This window comes from Bidens hawaiensis, unplaced genomic scaffold (genome assembly GCF_021521415.1).
Source record: "Bidens hawaiensis isolate Kalapana, Puna unplaced genomic scaffold, B.hawaiensis_p1.1 tig00015194_1, whole genome shotgun sequence".
Lineage (NCBI taxonomy): Eukaryota > Viridiplantae > Streptophyta > Magnoliopsida > Asterales > Asteraceae > Bidens > Bidens hawaiensis.
In genome coordinates this window covers 402,997-420,211 of record NW_027492349.1, presented here as the reverse complement: position 1 = coordinate 420,211, position 17,215 = coordinate 402,997, and the positions used below count along the sequence as shown (strand labels likewise).

General features: G+C 32.8%; 2 protein-coding genes and 1 pseudogene across 3 annotated transcripts; 2 read left to right on the top strand and 1 right to left on the bottom strand.

Moving 5' to 3' along the window:
- The first annotated feature begins 3,610 nt into the window (after positions 1 to 3,610).
- Positions 3,611 to 7,644, top strand: LOC143548559 (dolichyl-diphosphooligosaccharide--protein glycosyltransferase subunit 1B-like). The gene is made up of 8 exons (XM_077039680.1): positions 3,611 to 3,745; positions 5,025 to 5,069; positions 5,805 to 6,436; positions 6,522 to 6,669; positions 6,758 to 6,937; positions 7,031 to 7,099; positions 7,186 to 7,275; positions 7,375 to 7,644. The coding sequence occupies exons 1-8, from the start codon at positions 3,611 to 3,613 to the stop codon at positions 7,495 to 7,497; spliced, it is 1,422 nt and encodes a 473-aa protein (XP_076895795.1). The 3' UTR covers positions 7,498 to 7,644.
- A 686-nt stretch (positions 7,645 to 8,330) lies between these two features.
- On the top strand, positions 8,331 to 11,859 carry LOC143548549 (small ribosomal subunit protein uS19y-like). The gene is made up of 5 exons (XM_077039673.1): positions 8,331 to 8,471; positions 9,961 to 10,064; positions 10,617 to 10,674; positions 10,751 to 10,755; positions 11,613 to 11,859. Exons 1-5 carry the CDS (start codon positions 8,331 to 8,333, stop codon positions 11,857 to 11,859), a joined length of 555 nt encoding a protein of 184 aa, XP_076895788.1.
- Positions 11,860 to 12,770: 911 nt separating this feature from the next.
- Positions 12,771 to 16,795, bottom strand: LOC143548548 (CRM-domain containing factor CFM3A, chloroplastic/mitochondrial-like; annotated as a pseudogene). The gene is made up of 9 exons (XR_013137976.1): positions 15,952 to 16,795; positions 15,438 to 15,883; positions 15,220 to 15,350; positions 14,788 to 15,142; positions 14,514 to 14,669; positions 13,282 to 13,574; positions 13,141 to 13,200; positions 12,965 to 13,054; positions 12,771 to 12,887 (listed from the first exon to the last, which is right to left on the bottom strand). The product of XR_013137976.1 is annotated as a CRM-domain containing factor CFM3A, chloroplastic/mitochondrial-like (transcript).
- Positions 16,796 to 17,215: the final 420 nt, after the last annotated feature.

The following is a 17,215-nucleotide window of genomic DNA, read 5'->3' as shown; positions in this document are numbered from 1 at the left end:
AATTGAAAAAGAGGGATTTATTATGGTTATATTAATTGTATTAAGAGAAATAGTGTATTTATTGTTGCATTTACATTTTTTTCACTTATTTTTAAACATTTAAAACATAAAATAAAACTAGTGGTCTATATTCATTTCTCACATTTCTCACAGTAATTTCATTTCTCTCATGAACTTAAGCCTATATATATGTGTGTGTATGTATTTTAAACGGCTAACGAATCCTTTAAATGAGCTACTGGCTAAATTTATTACATCGGGATCACACTCGTCTTTCGATCTGGGAAAAACCTTCACTTAAGACCAACACCCATGAACACTCGCCCGAAGGCACAACAATGCGACTAGATAAAACCCGTTCAGTTCAAGGATCCAACTAGTGAAACCCACATACTCGCATAGCATCTCATTATCACCCTAGTGCCGCTGAAACTAAATGCTGATACAAGAATCGAGCATGGGTCACATAAAACACCATGTCTTCCTTACCACTCCATCACAATCTCATTGGCATTTAATTCTAGTTTCATTCATTTTTGTTTATAAAATCAATAACTTTATTTGAAATAATTTGAGTATTTATATTGCTATAAAGTTTTTCAATAAAAACTAGATGTTTCTTTTCTTTTTTTTTTTAAATGATGATGCATATTGATTACAATAGTGTACTTAAAATAGTTAATAGTTGTATCAACAAATTTGTTACAATATCAAGTATGAATAAATTGTGTATTACAAGGGTGTGTCCAACAAACTATAACAATATGTTTAAATTTACGTGTAACTAAACTAACGAAACAACCCTCATCTTAAAATATACATGCTACATTGTGAATCTTTCATATGCATAAATGATAAATCTACCCATATATAGTTAAGTTTGAAAAATTACAAGTTTATAAAAGTAAACATTTTTTTACTTAAATCTCGAGGAGTTTTATAAAAGTAAACTACTAATTAATAAGTTGACAAGAACAAGCTATAGAAACCAACTTATTTTGTCTACCAAATTTCTCATTTCTTTATCGATAAATAAAAATGTCATACGTTGTCGGAGCATGTGGGGGACCAAACAAGCCTTTCTGTAAAAAGGAAGGGTTTGTAAATTGTAATTTAATTGCATTGGGTTTCAAAATTGACAATTATAGTCCTCGTAGTTTGCAACCGGTTTGGTTTAGGTGATTATTCAACAACTACACATTCACGTTCATATTATATGGTTGTAGGCCAGGGGGTACAAAGTCTTTGATTTGGTGTTATAGATGGAGTAGCGTTTGTTGATTAGTTGAATTTTGATACACAATAATTGTAAAAAGCAACTAAAGAATGAAGTAGATGTTTGACTTACTTGTGTATTTAGTTGATGTTTATTATATATAATAATTTTACGTAATTTTAAATTTTTAATACATATATGACAGTTGTAAAATGTATTTCCATCTATGTCATGATTCATGAATTACAACATACAAATGCTTATATTTGTGTGGTTTCATACTTATCTTCTATTGGCCACGTTCCCCTAATTAAATGGACAGTTAAAATGAGCAAGTATTTAAAGGTTTAAAACTTAATATTAGATAGCATATAAGTTATACCAACCGAGAGAACGAATAAATTGGGAAAAAAAGTATTATTCATGTTTTCCGTTTCATCAAAGAACCCTAATCTCCGTCACTGATATACATTCTAAGGTACAACCCGACCAAACTGACAATCATGTTGTCTGGATTATTCTTATCATCTGTGGCTACTCTCTCTAGCATAACAGGTATGTTTTAGTTATATATTTATCATATTATTCATGTTTTTCATCGCCAACGTGAAGAATTGGACAACAGCCTTTTCTCTTTAGACAACAGCTTTGCGTCACTATTTCTTTCTTTACCTAGAGAGTGTTACAACCACAACTGAGAAGGTGAAATGATAAATGCTAACCGCATGGTGCGTGATGATCAAAACAAAGAAAACGGAATTTGGTGGTCAAAACAAAACCCACACAAATACACTATAGAGTTTTGTTATTCTATTATATATCGTATAATGATTCATGTTGTTTGTCTCAAATAAGATGTAAAGGAGTCTAAACAAGTCAAGTGGACTTGGACTCGCTATTTGTGTTAATGATAGAAACTCGGAGAGACAAAGATGTGATTATTTCATACATGGTAACTCCTAGTATGAGAAGTGGGTCCCTTGTTTTTAACAGGAAGAGTTTTCTAAAATGTTAAGCTCGAGTTTAGCTTGTCAAAAGCTCAATTCAACTCATTTTTATATTAAAAAAAATTAACATTAACTTCTCAGTTCTCACACATGTGATAAAGAAAGGCATATACATTTATAACACACAAATATCGTATGTGTAAAACAATTATTAGAGTGTTCCCTTATTCTATAACAACATAAACAATGAACCACCATTGCTGGCTACACAACAAAAACCTTGGCTTGAGGGAGCCAACACGTGGAGGGGAATTTACTCTATACCGTTTTTGTCTGGTTTTATCGTGTTTTGGCCTAACCAGGTTCGGGTTTTGACAAGGTAGAGGAGCAACTAGTTCCCGTGGGCTCGGTTCGGGTACAATTTATCCGAGAAACTGAAACCTTGTTTTACCCGTGGTCCAGGTCGGGTCCGTAACCGATTCTTATCCCCTCCTCTAAACTCTCTAATCGTGAACTTGTGTAGTGGATCAAGCTCAGTCCATAACCTGCAGTCATGTACCACTAGGGGTGTTCTTTGGGTTTGTTTTTTGGGTTTCGGGTTTTTCGGGTCGGGTTCTTTTGGGGTTTCAAAGTTATAAATCTTAACTTGAAACCCAACCCATATCTCTCACGGGTTTTTCTGGTTCGGGTTTTTTCGGGTTGGGTTAATCGGGTTTCGAGTATCCTAGAAAATGAAACAAAAAACAAAAAAATTTAAAAAACTTTAATGCTAAAATTAAAACAACATATTCTTCTTTGCTCGTAACACAAATAATCAAATAATAAACCAACATAACTTGATAAAACCATAAAACAATTTAAAAGAAGAGTAAAACTAAGTAACTAACTCTTACCATAATCGTCTTCAACCAGACGTGATTTGGTTGTTCGATTACGATTGCTATTAGTATTAAATGGAAAACATAAATTAACAATAAACAATCGATTCATAATGGTTGTAATAACAACAGTCAATTAGGCACAGATTATGATAACTTTAGTGACTAAGACTAAACCTATTATACATAAAAATATATTAATTTCAAAACTAAACGTTTATTTGGGTTTTTCGGGTTGACCCGAAACTTATAAATCAAACCTGGGAACTAACCCGAATTACTTCGGTTCGGGTTCGGGTTAGTCTTTTCTCGGGTTCAGGTTTTTGAAATCGGGTTAGTTCGGGTTCGGGTACGGGTTTTTTCGGGTTTCGGGTAAAAGTGACAGCTGTATGTACCAGTCTAGCTAGCATAACTTATTTCGTCGGTTAAACTTAAACTAAGCCTAACATAATTAGGCCCATTATTATATTCAGTTCGCTACTCCACAGTCCACTCCACACCATAACAGATCTTCTTCAGACGACTTGAGAGTCAATTCGGTTGTAACGGACAGAGAAATCAACCAAGCTATGGAGGTCTTCGTTGCCAGATCTCGATTAAACCTAATATTCTCACTCTTCATCTTCTTCTCCCTATGTTTCCGATCGTCTTCGTCACTCTCACCGTCAGCAACGGACCTTCAGATCCTCACCGCCGAACGCAGAGTAAGATTTCATTAATATCTCGTCATTTCCGCAACGAATTTCACTAGTTAGGGTTTATGCATGTGTTCGCGTTAGCTGATTAATGCCGGAATTGATTTTATACACCGATCGGTAAACGCAATGGTAATTAGCGAGTTAATTGAGATGTGAGGTTTGAACCGGTCTAGGTTTTAGTAATTGAATTAGTGCGGTAGCCAGTTATTGAATTAGCTTAATTTTATTTATTGTTATTGTTAGTATATTCTATGTGGATTTCTTTCTCTCTAGAATAACGCTTGAGTGATGTTCATGCAGATTGATCTGGCTTCACATATTATTTATTTATTAACTAGGTTTTAATAGTTGAATTAGTGCAATAGCTAGTTATTAAATTGGTTTTATTTTCTCTATTATTGTTGTTAGGGGAACCGGAAACCTTATTTAACTTGAAAACTCGTAGAAACCACTTTTACACATATTATATATATAGGAGAAGGTTTATGTACATTTTAATCTTAACATGAGAAAGTAGGAAATAATACCAATTTATAAAAAAATGAGAATGTAAGGAACAATACCAACTACAATACCAATCTACATAAACAATGATTTATAATAACAAAGAAAAAAACCTAAAAGTTACAACAAAAGAATCAAAATCAAGAACAAAATAATAACAGCAAATACTTATAACAGCAAAAGAAAAAAAATCTAATAATAACAACAAAATATAAATCAGCAAATACTTATAACGTCTCATAATCGAAAATTAGCAAATACGAACAAAAAGTAACAGCAAACACCTATAAAAATAAACCTAATAATAACAGCAAATTGGTTCTCACTGTTTTTATGTTAAGAATAAAATGTATTTGATCTTGTTTCTCTCTCTCTCTTTCTCTCTCACTATATATATATATATATATATTGGTTTTTCACTCTTTTTTTATATGTCATTAATTTTTGGCAAAACCAAAAAGAAATAAAAAAAAAATATGTAGATTGGGATGCACAATGCATATATGTATCCCATTTGATAAATATATGTTGATTACGAGCTACATATATGTACTGTCGACAGACAGCTACATATATTTTTATTTGTTTATTTTTGACGGTGGTAAAGATTATTGACATATAAAAGAATGAAAAAAATAAAATAAAAAAAATTAGTGTTTAAAAGTGGTTTTCACGAGTTTTCAAGTATCTTAGTGGTTTTTATTCGAACCTTCCCTGTTGTTGTTATTATATTCTATTTGTTTTTGTTCTCTACAATAACGCTTGACTGATGTTCATGCAGATTGATCTGGCTTCACACATTATTAGAGTTGTGTTGACTTTGAAGGTACCCTTCTATAACAATAACTTATTGCTTGAGTATATATGTAGACATGAAGTACTATTGTGCATGATTTGCTGACACGAACCTAGAAGTAAGGCTGTAAAATGTAAACGAATCAAAAGAGGCCTTGCTCATGTCCTCAGCAAAGCATTTATCAGACAGCGAACGGTTCAAGACGACATAACCGAACGGAATTCTTGTTCGTGTTCGTACATTAAGGAAGTTAACTTGTTCATGATGGCTCGTGAGCACAAATGACACAAACAATGTTTTATTTGATTTGGCTAGCCGAAAATGGTCTGTGTCAATGGTTTGGTCCAGCTACCAAGTTTGTGTTGGTGTTTTTTTAACATTCATATTCATTCATTAAGTTTACATATAAATTAATCATATAATACTCATATATTTTTGTTTTATAGTTGATAATGTTGTTTAAATCTATAAGATAAGATTAGAAAAGTATTAAAAAATCTTTAATGAAACATAAACAAATAAACACCAACAAACATAAACAGACGTAAACGGATACATTATCTAACATTCACGAACACTGTTGACTAACCATGGTCTCTGTTCATGTTTATTCATTTAGTTAATTGAACGAAATTCCTTGTTCATGTTCGTCCATTTTTAAACAAACGAACTTCTCTTCAAACAGTTCGCCAAATGCTCTGTTTCGTTTACAGCTATACCTAGAAGCCATATCATAGAAAAGTATTTGGTGCTGGACTATTTCAGGTACAAAATGATGGGGCATCCCCTGCTTCAGATTTTCTTCTAGCATTTCCACCAGCACAGGTGAAGCATCTAGCACTGATCCAAGCGGCTGAAGTAACTGGAAAAAAGAGGAAGAAGTATCTACATCCACTTGATGTGAAGACAACCAGCCAAGCCGAGGGTCCAAATGGGGCAAAGTTATACTCCATTTCTTTAAAAAATCCATTAAACTCAGGTGGATCTGTTTCTATAGAAGTTTCATATGTTTTGACCCAATCTCTTGAACCATTCCCTGTAGAGATAAGTCAGTCAGAGCCCCAACTAGTCTTGTACCGTGACAGCGCCTTAATATTGTCACCATATGTAATTAAACAACAAACAACGGTTATTAGGACACCAAGCACTAAAGTGGAATCATTTACACGAGTAAAACCGTCCACCCAAACTCGTACTGAGCTTAAATACGGGCCCTATGAGGACCAGCCTGTGTTTTCATATACTCCTATACTTATTCATTTTGAAAATAACAACCCATTTGCTGTGGTTGAGGAGCTTGTTAGAGAAATTGAAATATCTCACTGGGGCAACCTTCAAGTTACTGAGCATTACACATTGGTGCATAACGGTGCTAAGCACAAAGGAGGGTTCTCAAGGTCGGTTCCCTAGTCTGAATCGCCAATCTTATATGCTGTTGATTTTGTTATCAAGCTTTTGACTTTTTGGATCTTGATTTTGCAGGGTTGAATATCAATCTAGACCAACTTATAGTGGTGTCGCATCCTTCAAACATCTTCTTGTAAAATTACCCCCAAGGGTTCACTCGGTATACTATCGTGACAACATAGGCAATATCTCAACATCACATTTAAGAACAGGTTACAGTAAGGTAGTTGTTTTATCCTTTTATTTTGAATATAGTGGAATAATCTTTAAGTTCATCCATGTAGACATGACGCTTATTTTCATATATGCAGTCTGAGCTGGAAATCGAGCCTAGGTACCCTTTGTTGGGAGGTTGGAAAGCGACATTTGTCATTGGGTATGGGCTGCCATTGGAAGATGTTCTTTTTGAGTCAAATGATGGTAAAAGGTACCTGAATTTCAGTTTTGGATGTCCTATTGCTGAAACACTGGTGAACAAAATTACAAACAAGGTAATGATATTGTATGTACATGTATATATCATTTATTTTGAATGACGTGTGCTGTTCTTCACTGTTTTGCTAATAAGTAGAAAGCTATTTCAGGTTGTGCTGCCTGAAGGATCTAAGAATCCATCTGTTGTGATCCCGTTTTCTGTGGAACAACGTGCAGAGGTAGCTTCATTTGTACTATGCATAATCTTTTAATAGTTAGTAAACAATGAGATGTGAATCTATGTTTATGTTCTTAATAATTGCAGACAAGTTATTCCTACCTTGATATCGTTGGAAGACCAGTGGTGGTTTTGGAAAAGGAAAATGTAGTTCCTGAGCACAACTCTCTTTTCCAGGTGATTAGAAACTGCTTACATGTTCAAATTTTGGAGTTTATAGATATTGTCGTCACCGTCATATGTTGATTAACCATCTTCATGACTTTGTTTTTGCAGGTTTACTATGACTTCCACCCAATGTTCATGCTTGCAGAGCCATTGATGTTAATATCAGTGTTCTTCTTTTTGTTTGTTGCGGCCTTGGCTTACATTCACATGGACATCTCAATAAAAAAATGAAGAGCAACACAGTGCTCATCATTAATTACCAGGTAGACCGCTTCGCTGGATAATTTAGATTATATGTAAAATTGACCCGGCACTTGAAGAACCGTTAAGGCATGTAAAATGAGAACCTAAATTAGCTACAAAAGATTTTAAAATTTTCTACATTTTCTTGAAATGTCTGGGGAATTTTGAGAGTTCGGAATTGCTTTATGTGCGTCCTTGCTTTTGACACGCATGCATATGTAGCTGAAATTGTTTTCCTGATAATATTGCTGTAAGTGGTTTAATACATCCAACAATTTGGTCTCAAGATAGCAGTCTCAAGCTAATAAAGTATGTTGACGTCTATTTGATAGCGAAAACGAGTCTTTGTACAGGGACACAATGTAGCCCGGGATTAGGCTACTTCATATTATACAGAAGAAATACGGAAAAAAGTAAATAATGACCTAATCTAACTATCCACATAAATAAGGGTTGAAATAATTAAGAGTCAAATAAGTATTTCGCCCATGTCTCATAGATTGTGGGAGGTCAAGGGTTCGAACATGGGTAACAGTCTTTCAAAAATAGTAATAGACTAATAGTCTCTTTCGCTCCATGTGTTTCGGTCATCTATTTCCTTTTGTTCGTTCCATGAGCAGATGTTAAAAAGTTGTGCTACCAGCAAGTATATATCTCAAGTTTGTCACATTGCAAATGAGAAACAAGAAACAAAAATATTTGTAAATCCACCAATTACAAAGATATTCATTTCAGATTGAGTCATCGGTGATTTTTAATTGCTACTAGTTCATAAAATACTATTCATCCTCACAAATGGACATGTAACAAGTGAACGCAAAATGCGAAATGTGTCTAGGTTAGGGATGATATCGATGCTCTGTGTAAAAAGCCTCAGTGAAGGGCGAGTTTGGTTGAGGCGTGTGAGGGGAAGGAGAGAGGGAGAGGCCATGTATCCATTAGAACTGTGGAGCTTGAGAGAGGTCGAGTTACTCGAGTAAGACATACAACTGATGAGGTGAGGGAAAGAGAAGACGTCCGTGAGTCAACACATCAAAAGATGGTTTTAGACTTTTAGTAGGCTTTAAGTAGGGGTGGGCAATGAGTCAAACCCGGGACCTGGACCAGTTAGCATTAGTACGAGGAACAAGACTAGAGGATCAGATCATACGAGGACTAAACGTGTTGGATAAAAAGTTTTTTGGGCAATGTTCATGTTCATCTCAATTATGAACAATACACAATTAAGATTTTAATCAACTCGACTAAGATTTGTTGCTCATGTGATTTTGACTACAAGTCTACAACCTCGCTTATGAACAACAATACACCATTCCAAATAACTCAATTATGAAAAACCGAATCAACTAAAACCAAATTGCCAAGAAATCAAAGGCTGAATAAGGATTGACCGTCCGACCCTCCTACAGTAAAAACTAAATTTCTCGTTGGCCTTGGTCCGGCCCGGTCTGGTTTGGGTTGGTTTAGTCGATCTTTTACGTTGAGAACAATTATATTATATTATCATTATTTATTTAATTAAATTGGGGGGGGGGGGGGGGGATAGTCCATTTTATATTTTAATTATTATTAGGGATTTTTATATAATTCCCCTTACTTAACACCCTTAATTACATATTTTCCCACACCTAAACAAACAATTACATATTTCCCCTTTTCATATCAAATTACTAAGTTACACATTTCCCTTACCATTAATAAATTAATTAAAAAAACAAAGTTATATTAGTAATTATAGAGTTAAACACACATCATTAAATCATCTTCTCCAACCTACTTCTAGCAAGCTTCCGGCTGAGATACTCGTACACTTTTTGATTATACTTAAGTTTTTTTGTTGGTAAAAAATTTTTTTTATCCAAAACCTTTTTATATTGACTATTGATTAAAAAGTTCGATGTCAGTTGGATTATTAGTGTTCAATATGTTCGTCTTAAAATCGACTCAGTTTGAATTGTACTTGAGGAGATATGTAATTGTTTAGGAATGTGATATATGTAAATACTTATTTAATTATGTCATTAAGGGTAAAATAGTCATTAATTAGTTAATTTAATGAAATGGGAAGATATGTAGGGGGTGTTTGGGATTGTTTATTTTTCACCTACTTATAACTTATTAACTTTTTGAAAAGCAATAAGGTGTTTGGGTTTGCTTATATGATGAGAGAAAAAGTTTCATAAGTTACACTTTTGTAACTTATTAACTTAATAATAAAGAAACCCAAACACCCCCATAATATATATTGTTTAGAAAGGAGAAATATGGGTAATATGTTATTATCTACATTTAATTAGTTAATTTTGAAGGGTAAATATGTTATTATTATCTACATAACATAAAGAAGACATCTGATCTGAAGAATAATAAGCTGAAAACCCTAGCCGCTCATACCGACTCACAGCAGCTCAACAATGGTGATGATTCTCATTACACTCTCTTTTGCTTCAGAGGACGTTTAAGAAGTTCAGCTTCAGAGGAGTTGATTTAGACGCCCTGCTTGATATGTCCACCGATGAACTCGTTAAGCTCTTCACTGCCCGTGCTCGCAGAAGGTATACATAGACAGACACAGAGACAGAGACATATACATATACATATACTATTATACACATACATGTACACATACATATACATATCCATTATCCATATGCATATACATTATACTTTGTACATTATACATATACACTATACATTATACGTATACAGAAACATTATACATTTTACATTATACATATACATATACATATACTGATATACATTTAACATATATATATATATATACACATATACATTATGCACATACATATACACATACATATACATATCCATTATCCATATGCATATACATTATAATTTGTACATTATACATATACATATACATATACATTATACACTATACATATACATAAACATTATACATTTTACATTATACATTATACATATACATATACATATACATATACATATACATATACATATACATATACATATACATATACATATACATATACATATACATATACATATACATATACTGATATACATTTAACATATACATATACATATAGCTGATTTCATTTCATATTGAATTTGTGTTTTGTTAGGTTTCAGAGAGGTTTGAAGAGGAAACCAATGGCTTTGATTAAGAAGCTCCGTAAAGCTGTATGTCTCTCACTCCATTTTATGACGATAATATTGTTTTATGTTTTATATATATATTATATAAAAATTGTTTTAGGTTATGTAAAAACTAGGGTGTAAATTAGCCAACTCAAGATCGGTTTGTTAAATGGTTGAATCATGCCTTCAACGAGCAGCTTGAGCCTAAAAATAATGTTTCATAAACGAGTTCGAGCCTGAGGTTGAGTTTGCTTGCAAGTCTATTATTTATTTAATTTTGTTTTAATGTATTAAATATGTAAGCGTATTGTAGTTATTATTCAAAAAATAAGTATAATTATAACTAAAATAATTAATAAATGAGTCGAGCCTGAGCCGAACTCGAGGATGAAAAACTACTCATGAGCAAAGATTTAGTAATAGAGCTTGAAATGAGCCAAGCTCGAGCTTGAAAAACTACTCACGAGTCTGGCACTCTGGCTTGGGCTTGTTTCGTTTAAACCTCTAGTAAAAACTTGATTAATGGTTGCTTGATTATTAGAACAGTGTTACCAAAAGCTGAATCTGGATATGATTGGCTGAAAAAAGCAATTCCATTGACTGCAAATACGTTTGGCTGATAATAATATAATTAAATATATATTAAAGTATTTAAAGATGTATATAAATTAATCGATAAATAATAAATGAGCTGAGCCTTGAGCTTTTGAAAGAGCTTGAAATGAGCCCGGCTCAAGCCTAGTCGAATTTGAGTTCGGCTTGGCTATTTTACACTCCATTATATTACAATAATCTTGTTTTATATATGAAATCGTGCATACTGTTTTTATCGTTTTAGATTTTTAAAAGCTTGATTATTGGTTGATTATTAAAACAGTGCTACCAGATGTTGAATGTGGATATGCCTGACTGTAAATTTTTTTTTTCAAATGACTGTAAATCAGTGAAACTTGGCTGATATATGAATGTTTAATCGACAGAAACGAGGCGCCAGCTGGTGAGAAGCCAGAGCTTGTGAAAACTCATTTGAGGAATATGATCATAGTTCCTGAATTGATAGGGAGTGTGGTGGGCGTGTACAACGGGAAGACCTTTAACCAGATTGAAATCAAGCCCGAGATGATTGGCCACTACCTTGCGGAATTCTCAATTTCATACAAGCCCGTGAAGCATGGTAGACCTGGTATTGGTGCCACCCACTCTTCTAGGTTCATCCCATTGAAGTGAGACAGTTTCTTGTCGTGATTAAGCATGTTTATTTTTTTTCTATGAACTGGTTAGGTCTGTTATAAGAAACGTAAGACCACGTATGTTTTAATCATGCTTAATTCATTTTCGTTTCGAGTTCAAGTGGATGCTTGCGAATTTTAAAGAATTATTTAGTTATTATGCCAGTTGTATTTTTCCCATCCTTTATATGTTTTTCGTTCAGATAGTAATTTGCAAGAAAAAGAACACAAAAACCAGTTTCTGCCTTTCTGGTTAAATACAATGAACCGACAGGAAATGTTGGTTTTTCAAATTTTGCGAGCCGTTCAGTATTCAGTTTTCCATATGGGTTTGGTTCGGTTCGGTCACATGTTGATTTTTTAATTTACGTTATAGGTTTAAAACATTTGAGCCGAAAATAAAAATTTAGTTCAAAAGAATGAGTTATTAACCGTGTGGTTAATGAATTTGGGTGTAAAATATTTAGCCGAAATAATTCATTTGGGCTTAAAACACTTTATTAACAAGTTCGGTGTGGTTTAGTGCGGTTCAGTTTGGTTTTGGAACGATATTGTCCAAATTGTCCGTTATTAGTTTGGGGCCAAATGGGTTATTTTGGTTCTTTAGTTTGGATAAGTTAATTTGGTTATGTTTTAAGTTTTAGCTCACCCCTAAGACCATGCGTGGTCAAAACTAGACACCCGGGCATTTTACGCAATGTGGGGCGCCTAGTCAGCTTTTGGGCATTTTGCAAAAAGTGGGAAAATGCCCCAAAATGCCATCGACTACGGATGGTCTAACGATATTGATAGCATCAGAGATACTTTGGTCTGCTTGAGTACAAATCAAAGTCGGCGAATTTCAAAAATTCTAGGCTCCAGCCAACCTAAAGATTTTTGCAACACTTTCCATATAATTTTAAGTACAAGTTACAATGATATCATCTAGTGTTCCACAAACTCTGTTTCCGAATCTTCCAAGTGGTCGTTTTCTTCATCGTCTCCGCTGTCATACGTATCAAGGTAGTCTTCCCCTTCGCCTTCCTCCTGAAGATGAACAATAAATGTCTCAATAAAATAAAGCCATTATCAAAACTTAAATCCTCAACTTAGATTGAAATTACCTCACTATCCTCGTCTTCGGTGGAATATGCTGCATCTAAGCTATTGAATAGCTCCTCATCATCTTCATCTTTTATGGCCGAAACATGTTCCTAAAATCATTCATTCGTCACCAACAAACGTTATGATTTAGTCAAATTCAATGAACGAAAAAATGTTAATAAAAAGTAGATCATACAATTTCAGATTGCAGTTTACTCATTCTGGAATGCAGAGTTGAAATATGATTCAGAAGGGCCTGTTTAACAAACAATCAAGACAATATAAATTTATGTTGAAATATGAAAAACAAATTTGTAAAACGATATAATATGTATACCTCACGTCTTTGAAGCTCAATAGAACACGCCAAGGCCTTCCTCTTTGTTAGCAAATTTTTCGGTCTTAACGCAGAGAGACGCTTATAATCATTACCCCGAAACACAATAATTGCATATCCTTTTGAAACTTTATCAACCGACACTAACACACCACCACTCTCTGATTCAAGAGACAATGCGATATTTTTAACCTCCTCAAAATTTGTCGCCTTTACAATGATTTTAACCAATTCCCTATATTTCCAATGAAGATGCATAATCTCCACTGTCCCGTCAAACACTCCACGCCGTCCTGAAAACAAAATTGTTTTTATAAAAGGGCAATTCAGTTTATATTTAGGGTCAAACAGGTAATTTAAAAAACTATTATTATTATTATTATTATTATTATTATTATTATTATTATTATTATTATTATTATTATTATTATTATTATTATTATTATTATTATTATTATTATTATTATTATTATTATTATTATTATTATTATTATTATTATTATTATTATTATTATTATTATTATTATTATTATTATTATTATTATTATTATTATTATTATTATTATTATTATTATTATTATTATTATTATTATTATTATTATTATTATTATTATTATTATTATTATTATTATTATTATTATTATTATTATTATTATTATTATTATTATTATTATTATTATTATTATTATTATTATTATTATTATTATTATTATTATTATTATTATTATTATTATTATTATTATTATTATTATTATTATTATTATTATTATTATTATTATTATTATTATTATTATTATTATTATTATTATTATTATTATTATTATTATTATTATTATTATTATTATTATTATTATTATTATTATTATTATTATTATTATTATTATTATTATTATTATTATTATTATTATTATTATTATTATTATTATTATTATTATTATTATTATTATTATTATTATTATTATTATTATTATTATTATTATTATTATTATTATTATTATTATTATTATTATTATTATTATTATTATTATTATTATTATTATTATTATTATTATTATTATTATTATTATTATTATTATTATTATTATTATTATTATTATTATTATTATTATTATTATTATTATTATTATTATTATTATTATTATTATTATTATTATTATTATTATTATTATTATTATTATTATTATTATTATTATTATTATTATTATTATTATTATTATTATTATTATTATTACCAAGGAGCAAGAAAGCCTTCATCCTTAAACCTAGTTTTCTAAACATAAATCTTTCCTCATCAGTTATGCTTTCTGGATCAGCTTGACGATCCGCGGGTTCTAAAAATGCTTCCACTTTGGATAAGGCGTGTTCGGCTTTCATTAGCTTTTTATCAGCTTGTAACCAGATAATGTCGTAATTCATAATAATCAAGAGTAAATAACAAGACAATAATAATAATAATAATAATAATAATAATAATAATAATAATAATAAACCAAAGTTTTAAGAAACTTACAAAACGAAGCTTCCTCTCGAGTTTTCTTATAAGATCGGCTTGTTTTTGTGTTTCTGCTTCTTGAAGCACTTTTTGCTTATATTCATCATCAAGTGTTTTCGCCCACCTGGCATTTGCATCAAGAGTCTCACTGAGTGTACCAGCAGATCCCGTTTGGTTTCGTGTCTCAACTCTTGGTGTGATAAAAGTCGATGCTCTTAATCGAGCCTGTTCTTCTTCATCTTGTAAAGATTTTGCCAACCTTTCTTTTTCCAATAACGCTTCTTCAACATCGGGTGACAAGAAATCTTTTCCTCTGTAAAACACCAGGAAATCTTTGTTCCTAGACAGAAGTATGCCTCCTGTCAATTTCTGCACTTAAAAATAATATATTAATTAGCCTTTAATCACTTATTTAATATTAAGGTATTCAAATACTCATTGAGTACCTTAATATCTTCAGCCATTCGCTCACTCGTAGTTAGCTGGACCCCACGTTTTAACGCAATTTTCGCAATCGAACTGCTTTCCCACAATTTAACTATTGCAGCTGCTAAACCTTGATGTTGTCTGCTTCTAGCTATTCATGTAAAATAATCAAATAACTTAGGTATAACTCGTAAATATCATTTGTGGGTCCCATCTTTTGTATGAAAAAACGACATACCTAAAGCAAAATGTGGAGGCAAAAATCTTGCAAGCCTTCTTAAACTAGTAGCCTCTCTTCCCACAAGTGTAGCTTTTATCCCATACGGAAGTATTCTAAACGGTGGTTGGTAGCCAGGAACCGTTCTCGGGAGTAAATCTGCATCCACAGGTAACGGGTTGCACCCGGGCCAATCCGTGTACCTCGGGCCCAACCCTTCTAACAATTTATCCACTTCTGTTTCATAGTTCACTTCATCTATTATTTCACTACTTCATCTAACTCATTCGCTGGTAAACCGTCCGTCAAGCCAGTTGCCACATCAGTAACAGAAATAGATGATTTTTCTGATATGAGTTTGTTACGTTCACGGTTTCTTTGTTTTAATGACGGATCTTGGTATCCTACGCCCGATACAGAACAACCGTACTTCCCGATCGCCAGATCACCAACCCTCCGGTCCTCATCTGAAGTCAACACAATCATTATACTATAAAACTATTAAAATGCAGTAATAATTCTTGAACAAACTAACCTCTAGAATCTCGTGCATCCGTTTCATATTAAGCGCACCAGCTCCTTCAAATTTCAACTTCACAACTTCGGTCGACTTCCACTTATCCTTAATCAACGCCACTATCTCCCGAGTAACACCAGCCCCCTTAACCCTCGTCTTATTCTTCAACCTATACGCCACATTCCTTAACCTCCTCAACTCCGCCTCCGGCAGAGTCAACTCCGCCACACACGTCTTACTCTTAATCCTCACCGAATTCCTACTCTCATCTTCCGGCGACGGCTTCTCCCACGGAAACCTCACTTTCCCATTACTACCCCTAAACACATCCTCCACACCAAGAGGCGATTCCGGCGAAAACCCGCCTCCCGTATTCGGTAACAACCCTTCCTCAACACGAAAAATCTCCTCAATCGACCCCGTTTCGGGTTTATCATCTGAATACCCGAATTTCTTTTAACTTTTCAACTATCCTATCCATTGTACTACCACTAGCATGTACACCATCATTATCACTATCATTTACATAACCCGAATCATCGGATTCATCATCGGAGTATCTGTAACTAACAGCCTTTTTGGGCTTTTTGGGCCACTTTGGTTTCTGGGTATCATTCCATATCTCTAACCAGTGGCCACTATTAATATTACTATTATTACTGTTTCTAACAACAAGTTTGGATTTTTTTATGTGGGTTTGATTTTGAATTTGAATTTGGGTAATGGGTTTTGTGATTAGTAATGATTTTGTGCTTCTTGAATGGGTTATAAGAACAGTACCTGAAGAAATGGAGCTTGTAGACTGAGCTGTGAATCGAGTCAAGACGAGTTGGGATTAAAGCCATAAGTTGTTAATCAAGTGACCTAATTGATTATATTATATTATTGATTGAGCAATTTCGACAATCAACGAACAGATAAGAGAAGAGAAGAGAAGACCACAGCATTCACTGGATCATGGAGATTGGACTTGGCTCATATTCAGTTTAGCCCAACAAGATATTTGAGTCGGGCAGTGGGGCATGGCATTGTAATCACCAAACCCACATGTAGCAAATCATGATCATCAATGATCCAATATCCCCTTCAAACCCAAATGTCTCAAAACCAAACATTTTAACCGATGATTCTTCACAACACATGTGAGTTTGATTCATCACACAAAAGCTTTGCGTGTTTACAAGTTTAACCCCTCTAGAATACATAAGTAATAAATAAATGACTACTTTTGTGTGCTAACAGATTTCACAAATTAAATCACCAAAAATGGATACCTGAAGGT